The sequence below is a fragment of the Oncorhynchus masou genome, chromosome 22 (genome assembly GCF_036934945.1).
Source record: "Oncorhynchus masou masou isolate Uvic2021 chromosome 22, UVic_Omas_1.1, whole genome shotgun sequence".
Classification (NCBI taxonomy): domain Eukaryota; kingdom Metazoa; phylum Chordata; class Actinopteri; order Salmoniformes; family Salmonidae; genus Oncorhynchus; species Oncorhynchus masou.
The window spans coordinates 6,160,093-6,181,814 of record NC_088233.1 but is presented as its reverse complement, the minus strand read 5'-3'; the positions used below and the strand labels follow the sequence as shown (position 1 = coordinate 6,181,814).

General features: G+C 44.4%; 1 protein-coding gene across 1 annotated transcript in view; it reads right to left on the bottom strand.

Annotated features, from left to right (window-relative positions):
• Window positions 1-5,559: 5,559 nt before the first annotated feature.
• Window positions 5,560-21,722, bottom strand: part of LOC135509779 (protogenin B-like) — a 46,420-nt gene continuing 30,257 nt past the window's right edge. Inside the window, exons 12-21 of the mRNA XM_064930679.1 lie at window positions 19,260-19,353; window positions 18,810-18,983; window positions 16,566-16,618; window positions 16,027-16,101; window positions 14,382-14,552; window positions 13,587-13,778; window positions 8,821-8,944; window positions 7,876-8,023; window positions 6,322-6,411; window positions 5,560-6,180 (exon numbers count right to left, since the gene is read on the bottom strand). Coding sequence (XP_064786751.1) covers window positions 5,560-6,180; window positions 6,322-6,411; window positions 7,876-8,023; window positions 8,821-8,944; window positions 13,587-13,778; window positions 14,382-14,552; window positions 16,027-16,101; window positions 16,566-16,618; window positions 18,810-18,983; window positions 19,260-19,353 — 1,742 coding nt within the window. The remainder of the gene's footprint in view (window positions 6,181-6,321; window positions 6,412-7,875; window positions 8,024-8,820; window positions 8,945-13,586; window positions 13,779-14,381; window positions 14,553-16,026; window positions 16,102-16,565; window positions 16,619-18,809; window positions 18,984-19,259; window positions 19,354-21,722) is intronic.

Here is a 21,722-nt window from a genome sequence, read left to right as displayed (position 1 = left end):
TTCAAATGTCCTGTGGGTCTATATCTGCTTGTAGTGGTCCTACCATACAGTCCTGCGTATTGCCATTCAATCTGGAGAGAAACATCGCGGGATGTATTCCAAGGTGCTTTAAAGAACTACACATTTGCATGCTGAGAATGTCGTGGTAAAAATTCAATATAACATTTTCTAAATCTTCTTGAAATGTTTTGAGGACCTCTAAGACAAAGTTAAATGTACACCGAACAAAAATATAAACACAACATATAAAGTGTTGGTCCAATTTTCACGAGTGGAAATAAAAGAGCCCAGAAATGTTCCATACGCACAAAAAGTTTATTTCTTTAAAATGATGTGTACCAATTTGTTTACATCCTTGTTAGTGAGCATTTCTACTTTGCCAAGATAATTCATCCACCTAACAGGTGTGGCAAATCAAGAAGCTGATTAAACAGCATGATCATTACACAGGGGCACCTTGTGCTGGCGACAATAAAAGGACACTCTCAAATGTGCCGTTTTGTCACACAACACAATGCCACAGATGTCTAAACTTTTGAGGGAGCGTGCAATTGGCATGATGACTGCAGGAATGTCCACCAGAGCTGTTGCCAGAGAATTGAATGTTAATTTCTCTACCATAAGCCGCCTTAAAGAATTTGTCAGTACGTTCAACTGGCCTCACAACCACACACCACGTATAACCACGCCAGCCCAGGACCTCCACATCCAGCTTCTTCACCTGTAGGATCATCTGAGACCAGCCACCTGCACAGCTGATGAAACTCTGGATTTGCACATTTAAAGAATTTCTGCACAAACTGTCAAAAACAGTCTCATCGAGCTCATCGACCCGAGCTGATCTGCATACTCGTCGTCCTCACCAGGGTCTTGACCTGACTGCAGTTTGATGTCATAACTGACTTCAGTGGGCAAATGCTCACCTTCGATGGCCACTGTCGTGCTGGAGAAGTGTGCTCTTCACGGATGAATCCCGGTTTCAACTTTACCTTGCAGATGGCAAACAACATGTATGGCGTTGTGTGGGCGAGCGGTTTGCTGATGTCAACATTGTGAACAGAGAGCCCCATGGTTGCGGTGGGATTATGTTATGGGCAGGCATAAACTACAGACAACAAACACAATTGCATGTTATCGATGGCAGAGATATTGTGGTGAGATCTTGAAGCCAATTGTCGTGCCATTCATCCACCGCCATCACCTCATGTTTCAGCATGATAATGCACCGCCGCATATCACAAGGATCTGTCCTAGAAGCTGAAAATGTCGCCGTTGTTACATGGCCTGCATAGTCACCAGACATGTCACCCATTGAGCATGTTCGGGATGCTGTGGATCAACGTGTACATGTAAGCTACAAACGTCATAGAAAAACATACTTATTTGGAAATTGTGGAAACATCATACAACATTGTGTTCTGTGCAATCTAACGTAAACATTGTACGAATGTCATCACAACTGAGCATTGTGTTTTGGGAACCCATCGCCTATAATGTACCCACAACCTAATTCAATGTTCAACCTCTGTTCTGTCAACATTCTTGTATTTTTTTTGCACCCTGATACAGACATGATCTGAATGTCAGCACAACTGGAGTTGTTTTGTTGTTGGTGTTTTCATGAACATATCTTTTTGTGACGTCCCCACAATATTCCCAATAACCTAATGACACATGCTGGTAACCTTCAAAGAACAGATTCAACATTTTCTAGAAATATTCTTGCAACAACAGGTAAATGTTTAAAACAAACATTCTATAAATCATCAGCACGACTAGACAGTTTTTTGAGTTATGAAAACATTTGCTGCAAAAGTTCCCAGAATGCAATTTTCACACAGAACCACTTTTTGGTTTGCTGGACAGACTTAGATCCACATATATACGAACCAATCCTGTATCTGTTGACACTGTATAGTGTATTTTGGTGTCATGTCCTCATCACATCCATATCAATGGAAAACCTTTTTCAGGAAACATTTTTATTCAAATGATGAGACCATCTTGAGAGGATAAAAAGAATGTGTTTTGTAACACAGAAACACTTTACTTTAATACTTGGGAGAAAGAAATACATGACATGGTAAACATGAATGACAAAATCAGGAAATGACAACAAAAACACATGTTAAATAGTAGATATACAAGGACACATTCAAATTGGTGTCCGGCAAAGGCAGCAAGCCCCCCTCGCCGACAAAACCTGTCACTGACGCAGGCTCTGAGAACACAGACAGACGGGGGGATACCAGCCCAGTCTTTTCTTATATCCATCTAAGGCCGTGTCTAGACTTGACAGTTCGCGCAGCTTTAGTATTCTGATCATGGAATTCTGATCATGGAATTCCGAAAGTGTCACCTACAAATAAATGTGTCTTCCGTGTCCACATTGTGTCCGGATTCCTCTTTTTCCTGCGCTATATTCAAATGCCAGTGTGCATTCTACAAACGGTGGAATAGGCTAAATATGATAATAACACAACAACAACTGATGGCAATAGCTAACTACTGTAGCTAACTACTGTAGCTAACTAGCCAGCTAACCTTTGTAGCTAACCAGCCAGCCAACCTCTGTAGCTAGCAAGCAACACTAAAGGGATTGTAAAAGGGTTTGCATAACTCTAGCCAAACTAAACAAAATAGCTATTCTAAATATTAGCTTGTTGGCTAGCATTTCTGAGGCTAGCAAACACGTTCCTCACACACACTAACAATGTATGTCCTCCAACGTTATAATGAAAAAGGCGCGTCTCGATTTCAAAACAAGCTTTCTGGAGACTTATGAGAGGAGTGTTGATGACATCGCCCACTGTATGCACTTTCGGTAGCCTGATTGTGTCCAGACTGAGGAGAAATCCACACACAGTGCATCCCTGACCAACTCCTGAAGTGGTCACCAGATCTGAACACAATCAGACCACAAAGCGACCCGTCTTTTCAATGCGACCTTCGTATTCCGATAGTAGAAGTCACATGCAAGTGTCAAGTGTAGACATGACCTCAGGAAAAATATGCTTTAACACGAAATAAAACTATCCTAAAATAAACAAAACCATAAAATGTTTTAAAAAGTCCCAAAAGTAAACTTTTAACATCTTTCAGGTGAAATCTCATGAACACGATCCAACTGACAACTGAACGCTCTTTGACCTCTCAAGCCACACAAAACAAAATAGAACTTGGCATCACAATGATTCGACTTTAAAAACGCATTTTCTAGTTAATCAAAATCCTAGCAACTTATAACACATTATGCAAATACTGTTGTGAAAAAAAAAAGTTGTAAAACCAAATAACTAATTATTAAAACAACATCTTCTTTGGTCAAGATTATTTGCTTTTCAAAGATATAAAACTTGATTACGTTGCTCTTCACACATAGGGGTTATTGATTTGATAGTCAGAATCTTATGGTATTGTCAAACTGGGATGTGTAATATAATAGCAGCCTGCTCCCAGATGTGTTTGATCTGTGAAGCCAACTCCTATGGTCATCGTCATGGCTGGCATGCTATACAGCACAAACAAATCTGGTACCAGGCTAGAAACATACTGGATACAAATATACATTTCTCCATCATACAACATTCATTTAAAAAAATGGTATTCATGTGAATTGTTGACCGCAGGTGATATCAGATTGATGAATGCAAAATGCTTCTTCATCCATCCACTATCTCTGTCAATACACTGACTGGATTCTTTGTTTTGGTGTGAGACAAACTGCTGTCCGTGTTGGGCTTAATTCCAGTTCAATTCAGTAAATTCTGTAATATCTGGAAGACGCATCAGTCCTCCCATCTTATCTATCTGGAGGACGCATCAGTCCTCCCATCTTATCTATCTGGAGGACGCATCAGTCCTCCCGTCTTATCTATCTGGAGGACGCATCAGTCCTCCCATCTTATCTATCTGGAGGACGCATCAGTCCTCCCATCTTATCTATCTGGAGGACGCATCAGTCCTCCCATCTGATCTATCATCTATCTGAATCCCCCCATTTGAGGAAGTAGACAACTCTTTGGCATCTAATAGCACAGTGTCAACGCTGCATTGAGCATCAATGATCTACTGTACATAGAAGGCAAATGGAGGACACTCGTCTGAAAGACAGAGCACTAAAGCTTTCAACCAGATATAAAAACGTGTCTTGAAAATGTACAATAAGAATTGTATTTAACTCGATAATTCAACGAGAAATATACATAATTGACACGGCAGCGAAATGATTCAGAGGACACTTACAATACTGTAGGGCTGTTATGTCATGTGTTCCTACTCTTTCTTTGGCTCTCTGTATCTACAATCATCTGCAAAGCCCTTTTCCACGTAATAAGGCCATTTTAAAGCTTTTAAGGTACGCCGTACTGCAAATGCCAGTTCAACGTTTAATTTTTAGTTACTTGATCTTACTCAAATAGAGACTGGTGGTACAGTATCTAATGCACTTCAATGTTAGAACTATACTGAAGAGGCTCGTCATTAAAAAATCTAAAATGTAAACGCTTTTCAAACCTTACAAAAAAACAAACAAATAATTCCATCAAATAATTCCAAAAGGAATTTTCACAAATCTTCAAACTAAATTCAGCCTTTAACTATAACTCCTGCAGGTAAGACGACATGGCTGTGAAATATTTTCAACCTCATTACCCTGAGTTAGGGAAAATAATACTGCACAATATACTCTTAAAATGAGGTAGTAGTATAATACGGTACTTGCACAATATACTGTTATAAATGAGGTAGTACTATATATACAGAGTCAGAGTAACTGAGGTAGACCATCAGCAGTGAGGAGGGTCACCAACCAAACCCTCTGCTTCAATGGAAGAAAACAATCTACTTAATTATAGAATGTATCATAAAACAATATATTTTTTTTTACATTCTTTTGAACATTCATTGTTGGGTGAGCTTTGGTTGAGAACAGACATTAAGGACTGGTTTCCCGGACAAAGATTAAGCTTAGTTTTGTAAAAAAAATAAAATAAAGAAAAGCCCCTTCCAATGTCCAATCTTCACTAAACATGCTTATCAGGATCCCATAGCATCCCTCTCATGGATTCATGACAAAGCATCATCTGTGTGGAGTTTCTTTCTTTGTTGTGCTAATAGAGGGGGGGGGAGGTTCTCTTCTACACTGTTCAACCAATCCTGTAAACGTGGAGGAGGAGTTAAGATGGGGATGTCGACTTGTTAACGTCCTAAAGCGGAAGTCTCTCTTTCCAGTTCCCCTGAAAACCGGATGCATCCGGTTGTCGCCGACCCCCGCTGAGGTTAGTGTCTAAGAAATCATCCCTAAAGACCTGACACAAAGACGAAAAACCAGACAGACTGAAAATAAGATCAAAATGAAACAGGAAAACAACAACATTCATTACAAATATCTTGAGGTAGACCTGAAGCAAAAGCCCATTTCCTCCTTAAAGCTTCAACTTCCTGATCCCTCTATGTAACTGTATGTTCCTCGCCCAAGGACCTATTTCAGGAGGCAAAGAAGCGAGAAAGGTGGGCTGCTTCAACTGAAAATAAGCCACATTCAGGTTGGGTAACCTATCACCAGGACGAGCCTGTTGACTGGACGGTGGCCTGGGCAGGATAAACAGCTTCCTCAGCCGAGAGGGAACAGGGATGCTGGACGGTGGCCTGGGCAGGATAAACAGCTTCCTCAGCCGAGAGGGAACAGGGATGCTGGACGGTGGCCTGGGCAGGATAAACAGCTTCCTCAGCCGAGAGGGAACAGGGATGCTGGACAGTGTCATGACCAGGCTGGTGGAGACCATGATGGAGACGGTAGGGAGGTCTTGGTGGCGTCACCTCAGATTCCACTTTAAAACTAGGCTTTTCTTCTTCTTCCTTCTCTGGGCTGTCATCCAACTCCGACCCGAAGGACGGAGGCCTGGAGTTACGGCCTGAGGTGGCGGTGGACGGGTTGCTCATCTCATTGCTTATCTCTTCGTTGGAGTAGTGACCAGAGTCTCCTGTCTCCTGACTTCCGTCGCTGGTCTCAGTAGTTCCAGAGCTGTTTCCCTCACTGAAACCCCCGGAGCTCTCCAAGCCCCCTAGTGGCCCGAACAGGATATGCAGGCTGGAGGGCTGGAGGGGGGGCGCACCTTCCTTCTCCTCGTAACACAGAACGGTCTTCCCTGCCTCGTACAGACATGCTCTGTTCTCAGCCTAGAGATAAAGGAGAGGAGAGATATTTGTTGTATAACAACATTGTATAACAAATAACCAATAGTCAATACTGTAAACTCCATGTTGAAGACTGGTATTTTGATAGCAGCAACATGATTTGGTTCATGTCTGAAGACCGACCTGGCTTGTATTTCTATTGTATCTCTCCCTCTTAAAAAAGTGCCATCTCTCACTGCGGTTGGCTCCTGTGATCACCAGGTTTGTCCCACCCTGAACACAGAGAGAGAACCAGATCAGAGACAGATAAAGGCGTAGAGTACATTCAGAAAGTATTCAGACCCTTTTAGACTTTTTCCACATTTTGTTACGTTACAGCCTTATTCTAAACTGGATTCAATCAATTTAAAAAAAAATCATCAGCAATCTGCACACAATACCACATAATGACAAAGCGGAAAAAATATTCTTTTTCCATTTTTTTTTCTTCAGATTTACATAAGTATTCAGATCCTTCTGCTGTGAGACATGAAACTGAGGTCAGGTGCATCCTGTTTCCATTGATCATCCTTGAGATGTTTCTACAACTTGATTGGAGTCCACCTGTGGTCAATTGTATTGATTGGATATGATTTGGAAAGGCACACACCTGTCTATATAAGGTCCCACAGTTGACAGTGCATGTCAGAGCATGAACCAAGCCATGAGGTCAAAGGAATTGTCCGTAGAGCCCCGAGACAGGATTGTGTCGAGGCAAAAATCTGATGAAGGGTACCAAACATGTCTGCAGCATTGAAGGTCCCCAAGAACACAGTAGCCACCATCATTCTTAAATGGCAGAAGTTTAGAACCACCAAGACTCTTCCTAGAGCTGGCCGCCCGGCTAAACTGATCAATCGGGGGAGAAGGGCCTTGGTCAGGGAGTTGACCAAGAACCCGATGGTCACTCTGATAGAGGCCCAGAGTTCATCTGTGGAGATGGTTGTCCTTCTGGAAGTTTCTCCCATCTCTGCAGCCCTCCACCAATCAGGCCTTTATGGTAGAGTGGCCAGATGGAAGCCACTCCTCAGTAAAAGGCACATGACAGACCACTTGGAGTTTGCCAAAAGGCACCTAAAGGGCTCTCAGACCATGGAGAAACAAAATTGAAACCAAGATTGAACTATTTGGCCTGAATGCCAAGCGTCACATCTGGAGGAAACCTGGCACCATCCCTATGGTGAAGCATGGTGGTGGCAGCATCATGCTGTGGGGATGTTTTTCAGCGGCAGGGACTGGGAGACTAGTCAGGATCGAGAGAAAGATGAACAGAACAAAGTGCAGAGAGATCATTGATGAAAACCTGCTCCAGAGCGCTCAGGACCTCAGACTGGGGCGAAGGTTCACCTTCCAACAGGACAACGACCCTAAGCACACAGCCAAAAGACAACACAGGAGTGGCTTCGGGACAAGTCTCTGAATGTCTGCGAGTGACACAACCAGAGCCCGGACTTGAACCCGATTTAATAAATTTGCAAAAAATTCCCCAAAATAATAATGTCTTTGTCATTATGGGGTATTGTTTGTAGGTTGATGAGGTTGATAAAATGTCATCCATTTTAGAATAACGCTGTAACCTAACAAAATGTGGAAAAAGTCTAAAGGGGTCTGAATACTTTCCCGAAGGCACAGTATATGACATAAATACAGTCACATACATACACACTCATGGCCTGTGTCTGTGGAGTCATGTCTCACCTTGGCATCAATGAAGTGTGGTGCCATCATGGGCATCAGGGCCTCTATGTTCTCAGCCTGGTGGTCATTGGCCAGGGACAAACCAGTATGTGGACCATGGGTTCCCTCACCGTTCACTACGTCCATGATCTTACAGATGGAAGATTTCCTATTGGAGCAAAGAGTAGAAGTTAGGGGACAATATGAAATAATCTATTTGAAGAGAGTTCTTTCAAAAATGGCTGAAGCATTAGAATGAGTAAATGGACTAATGTCTGTGAAGGAGAAGAAGAAACAGAAGGAGAAGAAACAGAAGGAGAAGAAACAGAAGGAGAAGAAGAAGAAACAGAAGGAGAAGAAACAGAAGGAGAAGAAACAGAAGGAGAAGAAGAAGAAACAGAAGAAGAATCAGAAGGAGAAGAAGAAACAGAAGAAACAGAAGGAGAACAAAGAGAAGAAGAAGAAAAAGAAGAAGAAGAAATAAGAAGAAGAAGAAACAAGAAGGAGAAGAAGAAGAAACAGGAGAAGAAGAAACAGAAGAAGGAGAAGGAGAAGAAACAGAAGAAGAAACAGAAGAAGAAGAAACAGAAGGAGAAGAAGAAGAAACAGAAGGAGAAGAAGAAGAAACAGAAGGAGAAGAAGAAGAAACAGAAGGAGAAGAAGAAGAAGAAGAAACAGAAGAAGGAGAAGAAACAGAAGAAGGAGAAGAAACAGAAGAAACAGAAGGAGAAGAAGAAACAGAAGAAACAGAAGGGGAAGAAAGAGAAGAAGAAGAAAGAAGAAGAAGAAACAGAAGAAGAAGAAGAAAGAAGAAGAAAAAGAAGAAAAAGAAACAGAAGGAGAAGAAACAGAAGAAGAAGAAACAGAAGAAACAGAAGAAGATACAGAAGAAACAGAAGAAGAAACAGAAGAAGAAGATAGAGAAGAAACAGACAACTTTTACTAAGATGGACATTGTGTAAATACCTGGATCTGCCTTTGCTGATGAGGATGATGGTACACATCACTATACAGGCCAGAGCGATGCAGACCCCCACGATGATCCCGGTCATGGAATTCTGCTCCGTGTGGTACAGGCCGTCAGAGAACACTGGAAGACACAATGAGTAATCACATCAATTAATAACTCTACCTACAAGTACATATTACCTCGACACCGGTGCCCCCGCACATTGACTCTGTAGCGTAATACTCTGTATATAGCCTGCACATTGACTCTGTACCGGTACCCCCTGTATATAGCCTCCACATTGACTCTGTACCGGTACCCCCTGTATATAGCCTGCATATTGACTATGTACCGGTACCCCCTGTATATAGCCTCCACATTGACTCTGTACCGTAACACCCTGTATATAGTCTCCACATTGACTCTGTACCGGTACCCCCTGTATAAAGCCTCCACATTGACTCTGTACCAGTACCCCCTGTATATAGCCTCCACATTGACTCTGTACCGGTACCCCCTGTATATAGCCTCCACATTGACTCTGTACCGTAATACCCTGTATATAGCCTCCACATTGACTCTGTACCGGTACCCCCTGTATAAAGCCTCCACATTGACTCTGTACCAGTACCCCCTGTATATAGCATCCACATTGACTCTGTACCGTAATACCCTGTATATAGCCTCCACATTGACTCTGTACCGTAATACCCTGTATATAGCCTCCACATTGACTCTGTACCGGTACCCCCTGTATATAGCCTCCACATTGACTCTGTACCAGTACCCCTGTATATAGCCTCCACATTGACTCTGTACCGTAATACCCTGTATATAGCCTCCACATTGACTCTGTACCGTAATACCCTGTATATAGCCTCCACATTGACTCTGTACCGTAATACCCTGTATATAGCCTCCACATTGACTCTGTACCGGAATACCCTGTATGTAGCCTCCACATTGACTCTGTACCGTAATACCCTGTATATAGCCTCCACATTGACTCTGTACTGTAATACCCTGTATATAGCCTCCACATTGACTCTGTACCGTAATACCCTGTATATAGCCTCCACATTGACTCTGTACCAGTAATCCCTGTATATAGCCTCCACATTGACTCTGTACCGTAATATCCTGTATATAGCCTCCACATTGACTCTGTACCATAATACCCTGTATATAGCCCTACAACCAGGTAAAGTAAGAGACTATATTATGTTTGTTGTCTCCAACTGCAGTATGTTCAAAGTCCAAGATTTGACAGGTCCAATGTCTCTGCAGTCCAACAACACTGACCACTAGCCACAATACTTACTACAACACTCTGTAGTCCAACAACACTGACCACTAGCCACAATACTTACTACAACACTCCAGTCCAACAACACTACGACAATACTAACTACAACACTCTCCAGTCCAACAACACTGACCACTAGCCACAATACTTACTACAACACTCTGCAGTCCAACAACACTGACCACTAGCCACAATACTTACTAGTCCAACAATACTAGTCCACAATACAACACTACTGACAACACTCTCCAGTCCAACAACACTGACCACTAGCCACAATACTAACTACAACACTCTGTCACTCCAACAACACTGACCACTAGCCACAATACTAACTACAACACTCTGCAGTCCAACAACACTGACCACTAGCCACAATACTAACTACAACACTCTCCAGTCCAACAACACTACGAACAATACTAAACAACACTCTCCAGTCCAACACAACACTGACCACTAGCCAACAATACTTACTACAACACTCTGCAGTCCAACAACACTGACCACTAGCCACAATACTTACTACAACACTCTGCAGTCCAACAACACTGACCACTAGCCACAATACTTACTACAACACTCTGCACTCCAACAACACTGACCACTAGCCACAATACTAACTACAACACTCTGACAATACTCAATACAAACAACACTGACCACTAGCCACAATACTTACTACAACACTCTGCACTCCAACAACACTGACCACTAGCCACAATACTTAACAACACTCTGCAGTCCAACAACACTACGACAATACTAACTACAATACTCTCCAGTCCAACAACACTGACCACTAGCCACAATACTTACTACAACACTCTCCAGTCCAACAACACTACGACAACGATACTACTAACGACAATACAAACAACACTCTCCAGTCCAACAACACTACAACAATACTAACGAACTACAACACTCTGCAGTCCAACAACACTGACCACTAGCCACAATACTTACTACAACACTCTCCAGTCCAACAACACTACACAATACAATACTAACGTAAACAACACTACAACACTCTCCAGACAATACAAGTACTCTCCAGTCCAACAACACTGTCCAACACACTAGACAACACTTGCACAACACTGACCAACAACACTACGACAACACTCTCCAGTCCAACAACACTACAAACACTGACTCAGTCCAACAACACTGACAACACTCTCCAGTCCAACACACTACCACAATACAACAACACTCTCCAGTCCAACAACACTGACCACTCTCCAGTCCAGCCACAACACTACTAGTCCAACAACACTACTAAGTCAACAACACTGACCACTAGCCACAATACTTACTACAACACTCTGCACTCCAACAACACTGACCACTAGCCACAATACTAACTACAACACTCTGCACTCCAACAACACTGACCACTAGCCACAATACTTACTACAACACTCTCCAGTCCAACAACACTACGACAATACTAACGAAAACACTCTCCAGTCCAACAATACTAACGACAATACAAACGACAACACTCTCCAGTCCAACAACACTACGACAATACTAACGACAATACTCTCCAGTCCAACAACACTACGACAACACTCTCCAGTCCAACAACACTGACCACTAGCCACAATACTTACTACAACACTCTCCAGTCCAACAACACTACGACAATACTAACTACAGCACTCTCCAGTCCAACAACACTACGACAATACTAACTACAACACTCTCCAGTCCAACAACACTATGACAACACTAGTACAACAACACTACGACAACACTTTCCATACAACACTCTCCAGTCCAACAACACTACAACACTGTCCAACAACACTACAACACTCTCCAGTCCAACAATACTAACTACAATACACTCTCCAGTCCAACAACACTGACCACCAGTCTAACAACACTACGACAACACTCTCCAGTCTAACAACACTATGACAACACTTTCCAGTCCAACAACACTCACTACGAACAACACTCTCCAGTCCAACAACACTGCGACAACACTCTCCAGTCCAACAACACTGCGACAACACTCTCCAGTCCACAACACTGCGACAACACTCTCCAGTCCAACAACACTCTCCAGTCCAACAACACTACGACAACACTAGTCTAACACTGACAACACTCTCCAGTCCAACAACACTACGACAACACTAGTCTAACAACACTGCAACAACACTCTCCAGTCCAACAACACTACGACAACACTCTCCAGTCCAACAACACTACGACAACACTCTCCAGTCCAACAACACTGCGACAACACTCTCCAGTCCAACAACACTCTCCAGTCCAACAACACTGCGACAACACTCCAGTCCAACAACACTACGACAACACTACTAACAACACTGCGACAACACTCTCCAGTCCAACAACACTCTCCAGTCCAACAACACTGCGACAACACTAGTCCAACAACACTCTCCAGTCCACAACACTCTCCAGTCCAACAACACTACGACAACACTCTCCAGTCCAACAACACTCTCCAGTCCAACAACACTACGACAACACTCTCCAGTCCAACAACACTGTCCAACAACACTACAACAACACTCTCCAGTCCAACAACACTACAACAACACTCTCCAGTCCAACAACACTCTCCAGTCCAACAACACTGCGACAACACTCTCCAGTCCAACAACACTCTCTCCAGTCCAACAACACTACGACAACACTCTCCAGTCCAACAACACTCTCCAGTCTAACAACACTGCGACAACACTCTCCAGTCCAACAACACTGACAACACTCTCCAGTCCAACAACACTGCGACAACACTGTCCAACAACACTGCCAACACTCTCCAGTCCAACAACACTACGACAACACTCTCCAGTCCAACAACACTGCGACAACACTCTCCAGTCTAACAACACTGCAACAACACTGTCCAGTCTAACAACACTACGACAACACTCTCCAGTCCAACAACACTGCGACAACACTCCCAGTCCAACAACACTGCGACAACACTCTCCAGTCCAACAACACTGCGACAACACTCTCCAGTCCAACAACACTCTCCAGTCCAACAACACTACGACAACACTCTCCAGTCCAACAACACTACGACAACACTCTCCAGTCCAACAACACTGCGACAACACTCTCCAGTCCAACAACACTCTCCAGTCCAACAACACTGCGACAACACTCTCCAGTCCAACAACACTCTCCAGTCCAACAACACTCTCCAGTCCAACAACACTACGACAACACTCTCCAGTCCAACAACACTCTCCAGTCCAACAACACTGCGACAACACTCTCCAGTCCAACAACACTCTCCAGTCCAACAACACTACAACAACACTCTCCAGTCCAACAACACTCTCCAGTCCAACAACACTGCGACAACACTCTCCAGTCTAACAACACTGCGAAACACTGTCCAACAACACTGACAACACTCTCCAGTCCAACAACACTGCGACAACACTCTCCAGTCCAACAACACTGCGACATAACTAACCTGCGGTGTCTGAGGAGGAGCCACTGCCTGAGTGCCTGGGGCTCTTCCTCGGTGTCTAGACCCAGGCCCCAGGGCCAGCTCCACAGTAGTAGAGAAGGGCCCGTCTCCCACCTGGTTGGAGGCAGAGATCTTCACCAGGTAGATGTTACCAGGCTCCAGACGCTCCAGCAGGGCCATGGTGTTACTTCCTGTAGGGACAGCGGACAGGTTTTAGAGCGGACTGGAGTTAGAATGCATCATAACACAGCCATTCCCAAAACCCCAGACACAAATCTTGGATGCACACTGGTCAGATACGTCAGAAAGGTTTAAATCTGCACTCAACGGACTCCAACTGTAGCTACAACACTCTGCTCTCAAAGCTTCTGCCCAAGCCTGTCTCCAGACCCTCCCCTTCCAAAAGGCCCACCTGTGTTTACAATTCCTCTGTGATATCTGGCTGTCTAACCATATCACTCATCCTCCCTCTGCAGTATCTGCCAGTATCTAGCTGTTCCACGCACCCTCCCTCTGCAGTATCTGGCTGTCTAACCATCACATTCATCCTCCCTCTGCAGTATCTGCCATTATCTAGCTGTTGCACGCATCCCCCTCTGCAGTATCTGGCTGTTCCACTCACATTCCCTCTGTAGTATATTCTGGTATCTAGCTGTTCCACTCACCCTCCCTCTGTAGTATATTCCGGTATCTAGCTGTTCCACTCACCCTCCCTCTGCAGTGTCTGCCAGTATCTAGCTGTTCCACTCACCCTCCCTCTGCAATGTCTGCCAGTATCTAGCTGTTCCACTCACCCTCCCTCTGCAGTGTCTGCCAGTATCCGACCAGCCGGGCCCTCTGTGAGGCGTACAGGATGGTGTAGTGCGTCACTGCCAGGTTGTTTTCCTCTGGTTCTCTCCAGGAAACCAGGGCTGTGCCGTCCTCAATCAGACTCACCCTCACACCTTCAGGAGGGTGGCTGGGCGCTGACGAACAGAAAAGAGTAATTTGAGTCTCTTAAGCTTAAATGTATCTCGGTACGTCATCTAGTACAGTTGGCTGAATGTTATTGTGTGCACAAGGGTTCGCTGGTTCTCGCCCATCTCAAATAAAATAACATTTTAAAAAGTTTATTGGTCGCGTACAAAAAAAATCGTCAGGTTATATAGCAGGTGCAGCGTCATGCTTATGTTACTAGCTCAAACAGCGCCTGTAGAATGTCTACCAAATACAATACAAATACAGAAATAATCAAAATACAAAACAAAAAAAATGTCAGAATGAGTCCAACAACCCAGAGTAGATAAATCAGTGTGAACGGTGTCTGAATACACAATATAAATACCTGTTGTGTTCAGACAGTAGATCACTTGGAAGAAAATGGTATGTACAGTAGTAGGTATATTAGGATGAGCTATGTTGAGAATACAGTATATACATAAACAGTGAGTCAACAACCGTATATACACAGAATATGAGGTGCCTGGTGTTCAATGTGTTCTGTCTATATACATGGGGTATCAGTCTCAAGGTGCAGGGCAGAGAACCGGCCCGGGAACATCTCAGAGTTGGCTGGGAAGGAAGCTGCTGATGTCACTTAAAGAGTTAAATAGACTCCTTCATAAGGTATAGATCACGAAGGACTCTTTATCCTTGTTATCCTTGGGAAACGTGACACGATACGGCAGAAGACAATAAGAGGTTTGTTTACTTGTTGGTAGAGTCCTCTGAAGGACAACCACGCTCCAGGGACTAGCCAGTTGACAATAAGAGGTTTGTTTACCTGCTGGTAGAGTCCTCTGAAAGACAACCACGGGGACTAGCCAGCAGAGAACCGACAATAAGAGGTTTGTTTACCTGCTGGAACCACGCCCAGGGACTAGCCAGTTGACAATAAGAGGTTTGTTTACGCTGGTAGAGTCCAAAGGCTCCAGGGACTAGCCAGTTGACAATAAGACGTTTGTTTACCTGCTGGTAGAGTCCTGAAAGACAACCACGCTAACAATAAGAGTTTGTTTACCTGCTGGTAGAGTCCTCTGAAAGTTAGCCAGTTGACCTAAGACTGGTAGAAAGTCCTCTGACAATAAGACAACCACGCTCCAGGGACTAGCCAGTTGACAATAAGAGGTTTGTTTACAGAGTTGACAATAAGAGGTTTGTTTACCTGCTGGTAGAGTCCTCTGAAGGACAACCACGCTCCAGGGACTAGCCAGTTGACAATAAGAGGTTTGTTTACCTGCTGGTAGAGTCCTCTGAAGGACAACCACGCACCAGGGACTAGCCAGTGACAATAAGAGGTTTGTTTACCTGCTGGTAGAGTCCTCTGAAGACAACCACGCTCCAGGGACTAGCCAGTTGCTGGTCCTCTGAAGACAACCACGTAGCCAGTTGACTTTGTTTAAGAGTCCTCTGAAGGACAACCACGCTAACTAGCCAGTTGACAATAAGAGGTTTGTTTACCTGCTGGTAGAGTCCTCTGAAGGACAACCACGCTCCAGGGACTAGCCAGTTGACAATAAGAGGTTTGTTTACCTGCTGGTAGAGTCCTCTGAAAGCCAGACAACAACACGCTCCAGGGACTCCAGTTGACAATAAGGTTTACCTGCTGGTAGAGTCCTCTGAGCCAGTTGCCAGTTGACAATAAGAGGTTTGTTTACCTGCTGGTAGAGTCCTCTGACAACCACGCTCCAGGGACTAGCCAGTGGAGGTTTGTTTACCTGAGTCCTCTGAAAGACAACCACGCTCCAGGGACTAGCCAGTTGACAATAAGAGGTTTGTTTACTGAAAGACAACCACGTCCAGGGACTAGCCAAAGACAAGTCCAAAGACAAATCCACGTCCAGGGACTAGCCAGTTGACAATAAGAGGTTTGTTTACCACAATAAGAGGTTTGTTTACCTGCTAACTAGCCTGCTGGTAGTTGGACAACCACGCTCGACAATAAGAGGTTTGTTTATCTGCTGGTAGAGTGGAGGTTTGTTTACGCTGGTACCACTAACTCATAGCGCGAGTGTTGGAGTCCAGGCTCTGTATCAGCACACTCTGGTTGGCACTGACGAGGACAAACAGACATCCCAGAATAAATATTAACAATCGTGACAGGGTTTGATAAAAAAAAAACACACACTCCGTGTTCATAACAATGTTGAGCTTCAGTCTCTTGTCAGAAGAGACGTAAAGTGTAAAACTAAATCACTACATGCAGTAGTGTAGCCTAGTGGGGCGGCAGTGTAGCCTAGTGGTTAGAGCGTTGGACTAGTAACCGAAAGGTTGCAAGTTCAAATCCCCGAGCTGACAAGGTACAAAATCTGTCGTTCTGTAAAAAAATAAAGAAATAAAATTTCCATGATCGGAAGAATGACAATGTAAATGGACAATAACATAGTAGTAAAGTCACTGTAAGAAAGTTAAATATACACTGAACAAAAATATAAATACAACATATAAAGTGTTGGTCCCAGGTTTCATGAGCTGAAATAAAAGACCCCCAGAAATGTTCCATACTCACAAAACGCTTATTTCTTTAAAATGATGTGTACCAATGTGTTTACATCCTTGTTGGTGAGCATTTCTACTTTGCCAAGATAATTCATCCACCTGACAGGTGTGGCAAATCAAGAAGCTGATAAAACAGCATGATCATTACACAGGTGCACCTTGTGCTGGGGGGGACGACGACAATAAAAGGCCACTCTAAAATGTGCAGTTTTGTCACACAACACAATGCCACAGATGTCTCAAGTTTTGAGGAAGCGTGCAATTGGCATGCTGACAGCAGGAATGTCCACCAGAGCTGTTGCCAGAGAATTGAATGTTAATTTCTCTACCATATGCCACCTCCAACATAATTTTAGAGAATTTGACAGTACGTCCAAAAGGCCTCCCAACTGTAGACCACGTGTTTGGCGTCAAGTGGGCGAGCGGTTTGCGGATGTCAGCGTTGTGAACAGAGAGCCCCATGGTGGAGGTGGGGTTATGGTGTTTGCTGATGTCAACGTTGTGAACAGAGAGCCCCATGGTGGCGGTGGGGGGGTTGTGAACAGAGTGCCCCATGGTGGTGGTGGGGTTATGGTATGGTGTTTGCTGATGTCAACGTTGTGAACAGAGTTCCCCATGGTGGTGGTGGGGGGGTTGTGAACAGAGTGCCCCATGGTGGAGGTGGGGTTATGGTGTTTGCTGACGTCAGCGTTGTGAACAGAGAGCACCATGGTGGAGGTGGGGTTATGGTGTTTGCTGATGTCAACATTGTGAACAGAGAGCCCCATGGTGGAGGTGGGGTTATGGTGTTTGCTGATGTCAACATTGTGAACAGAGAGCCCCATGGTTGCTGTGGGAGGGTTGTGAACAGAGTGCCCCATGGTGGTGGTGGGGTTATGGTATGAGCAGGCAATAAGCTATGGACAACGAACACAATTGCATTTTATCGATGGCAATTTGGAATGCACAAAACTACCGTGACGAGATCCTGAGCCCCGTTTATTTTAAAGGTATCTGTGACCAACTGATGCATATCTGTATTCCCAGTCATGTGAAATCCATAGATGAGGGCCGAATGAATTGATTTCAATGGACAGATTTCCGCATGTGAACTGTAACTCAGTATAATCAATAAAATTGTTGCATTCATATTTTTGTTCAGTATAATAATCTTAGTATTGATATAGCAGTAAAGTATCCTTCTTCCTCAACAGACTCCAGGATACAGGTATAAACATCAGAAGTCTCTTGTAGAAAGAGGAGGGAGGGAGTGTTACTAAGGTAAACAGTTGTACGTTTGGGTGGACAGAAGGGGCTCTTTGGTAAAAGGGGTGAATTGGTCATCAAAAAGGAAGGAGGACCAAGGCACTCTTCATATAATTAATTATTCACTATTAATTAGTATAATTAATCAATTAATATAATTATTATTGATTCATTATTTAAATTATTAATTAAAACAATTATTAGTTATTATAATTATTAATTATTATAATGATTCATTATTGTAATTATGAATGATTATTTGTTACAATTATTAATTATTATAATTATTAATTATTGTAATTATGAATGATTATGTGTTACAATTATTAATTATTATAATTATTAATTCTTGTAATTATGAATGATTATTTGTTACAGTTATTAATTATTATATGTATTAATTATATGAAGTGTGCCTTGGTCCTCTTTTCTTATTGATAATCATAAGTATGTTGTAGATCACGAGCAGTTCTGTTGCAGAACATTGGTCATGAACTCACGTCTGTATGTAGCGTATGGCTGATGCGTTCATCAGGCCCACAGGTGTGCAGCGAGCTGTGTAGCTGACAGCCTTCCTAGAGGCGAAGGCAGGACGGCTCCAACGCAGGTACACCGTCGACGAGCTGTTGGCCACCGCACTCACATGGTCCGGGGCTGGAGGGGAGGCCACCGGGCTGGAGGGGAGGCCACCGGGCTGGAGGGGAGGCCACCGGGCTGGAGGGGAGACCACCGGGTGATCTCGTACAGCTACAACACGCAGCCACACACAGATGGAAAACAAACAATTTGTCATAAAAACAAAATAACATTTCCTGTACAAAATGTGTGCGATTGCTTCAGATGTCGAATGAGTATTTTTATGGTAGTGGGAGATGTGTTAGAGGCCCACGTAGAATTCAGGATGAACAGAAGCTGAAGCAGATGTATCTGATTTGTCTGTTTACTTACACACACATCCTGGGGTGCTGAGAGTCTGGTCGGCCTGGTAACCATCTCCTACAAGGCTTAATGCCAACAGTTTCACATGGTATTTCCTCCTTGGGTCTGGAAAACAACAAATGGTAGATTAATAAATCATTTCTGTGGAAATATATATTGTATTTTCTGTCTATTGTCAACTGACCCACATTCGAGTTAAAAACATCAGTGCAAACAAAAGACACATCTGAAATGGCCATTATCAGTCAAAACATAAGAAATAAGAATAAATAAATGAAAAGTTAACAAAAGTTTGCTTTTTTCAGTTAAAGTACTAGCCCCTAAGAGCTGGAGGGTAGACGACCTCTTGGTCTTAGCTGACCGTTCCCTACTCACACAGAGTTCAGTGTCTCCCCCCTTTTTGCCCTCAGAACAGCCTCAATTCGTCGAGGTGTTGGACTCTACAAGGTGTTGAAAGCGTTCCACAGGGATGCTGGCCCATGTTGACTCTACAAGGTGTTGAAAGCGTTCCACAGGGATGCTGGTCCATGTTGACTCTACAAGGTGTTGAAAACGCGTTCCACAGGGATGCTGGTCCATGTTGACTCTACAAGGTGTTGAAAACGCGTTCCACAGGGATGCTGGTCCATGTGGACTCTACAAGGTGTTGAAAACGCGTTCCACAGGGATGCTGGTCCATGTGGACTCTACAAGGTGTCCAAAGCGTTCCACAGGGATGCTGGCCCATGTTGACTCTACAAGGTGTTGAAAGCGTTCCACAGGGATGCTGGCCCATGTTGACTCTACAAGGTGTTGAAAGCGTTCCACAGGGATGCTGGCCCATGTTGACTCTACAAGGTGTTGAAAGCGTTCCACAGGGATGCTGGTCCATGTGGACTCTACAAGGTGTTGAAAACGCGTTCCACAGGGATGCTGGCCCATGTTGACTCTACAAGGTGTTGAAAACGCGTTCCACAGGGATGCTGGCCCATGTTGACTCTACAAGGTGTTGAAAACGCGTTCCACAGGGATGCTGGTCCATGTTGACTCTACAAGGTGTTGAAAGCGTTCCACAGGGATGCTGGTCCATGTGGACTCTACAAGGTGTTGAAAGCGTTCCACAGGGATGCTGGCCCATGTTGACTCTACAAGGTGTCGAAAGCGTTCCACAGGGATACTGGCCCATGTTGACTCTACAAGGTGTTGAAAGCGTTCCACAGGGATGCTGGTCCATGTTGACTCTACAAGGTGTTGAAAGCGTTCCACAGGGATGCTGGTCCATGTTGACTCTACAAGGTGTTGAAAGCGTTCCACAGGGATGCTGGTCCATGTTGACTCTACAAGGTGTTGAAAGCGTTCCACAGGGATACTGGCCCATGTTGACTCTACAAGGTGTTGAAAGCGTTCCACAGGGATGCTGGTCCATGTTGACTCTACAAGGTGTTGAAAGCGTTCCACAGGGATGCTGGTCCATGTTGACTCTACAAGGTGTTGAAAGCGTTCCACAGGGATGCTGGTCCATGTTGACTCTACAAGGTGTTGAAAGCGTTCCACAGGGATACTGGCCCATGTTGACTCTACAAGGTGTTGAAAGCGTTCCACAGGGATGCTGGTCCATGTTGACTCTACAAGGTGTTGAAAGCGTTCCACAGGGATGCTGGTCCATGTTGACTCTACAAGGTGTTGAAAGCGTTCCACAGGGATGCTGGTCCATGTTGACTCTACAAGGTGTTGAAAACGCGTTCCACAGGGATGCTGGCCCATGTTGACTCTACAAGGTGTTGAAAACGCGTTCCACAGGGATGCTGGTCCATGTTGACTCTACAAGGTGTTGAAAGCGTTCCACAGGGATGCTGGTCCATGTTGACTCTACAAGGTGTTGAAAACGCGTTCCACAGGGATGCTGGTCCATGTTGACTCTACAAGGTGTTGAAAACGCGTTCCACAGGGATGCTGGTCCATGTGGACTCTACAAGGTGTCCAAAGCGTTCCACAGGAATGCTGGTCCATGTTGACTCTACAAGGTGTTGAAAGCGTTCCACAGGGATGCTGGCCCATGTTGACTCTACAAGGTGTTGAAAGCGTTCCACAGGGATGCTGGCCCATGTTGACTCTACAAGGTGTTGAAAGCGTTCCACAGGGATGCTGGTCCATGTGGACTCTACAAGGTGTCCAAAGCGTTCCACAGGAATGCTGGTCCATGTTGACTCTACAAGGTGTTGAAAGCGTTCCACAGGGATGCTGGCCCATGTTGACTCTACAAGGTGTTGAAAGCGTTCCACAGGGATGCTGGCCCATGTTGACTCTACAAGGTGTTGAAAGCGTTCCACAGGGATGCTGGTCCATGTTGACTCTACAAGGTGTTGAAAGCGTTCCACAGGGATGCTGGTCCATGTGGACTCTACAAGGTGTTGAAAACGCGTTCCACAGGGATGCTGGCCCATGTTGACTCTACAAGGTGTTGAAAACGCGTTCCACAGGGATGCTGGCCCATG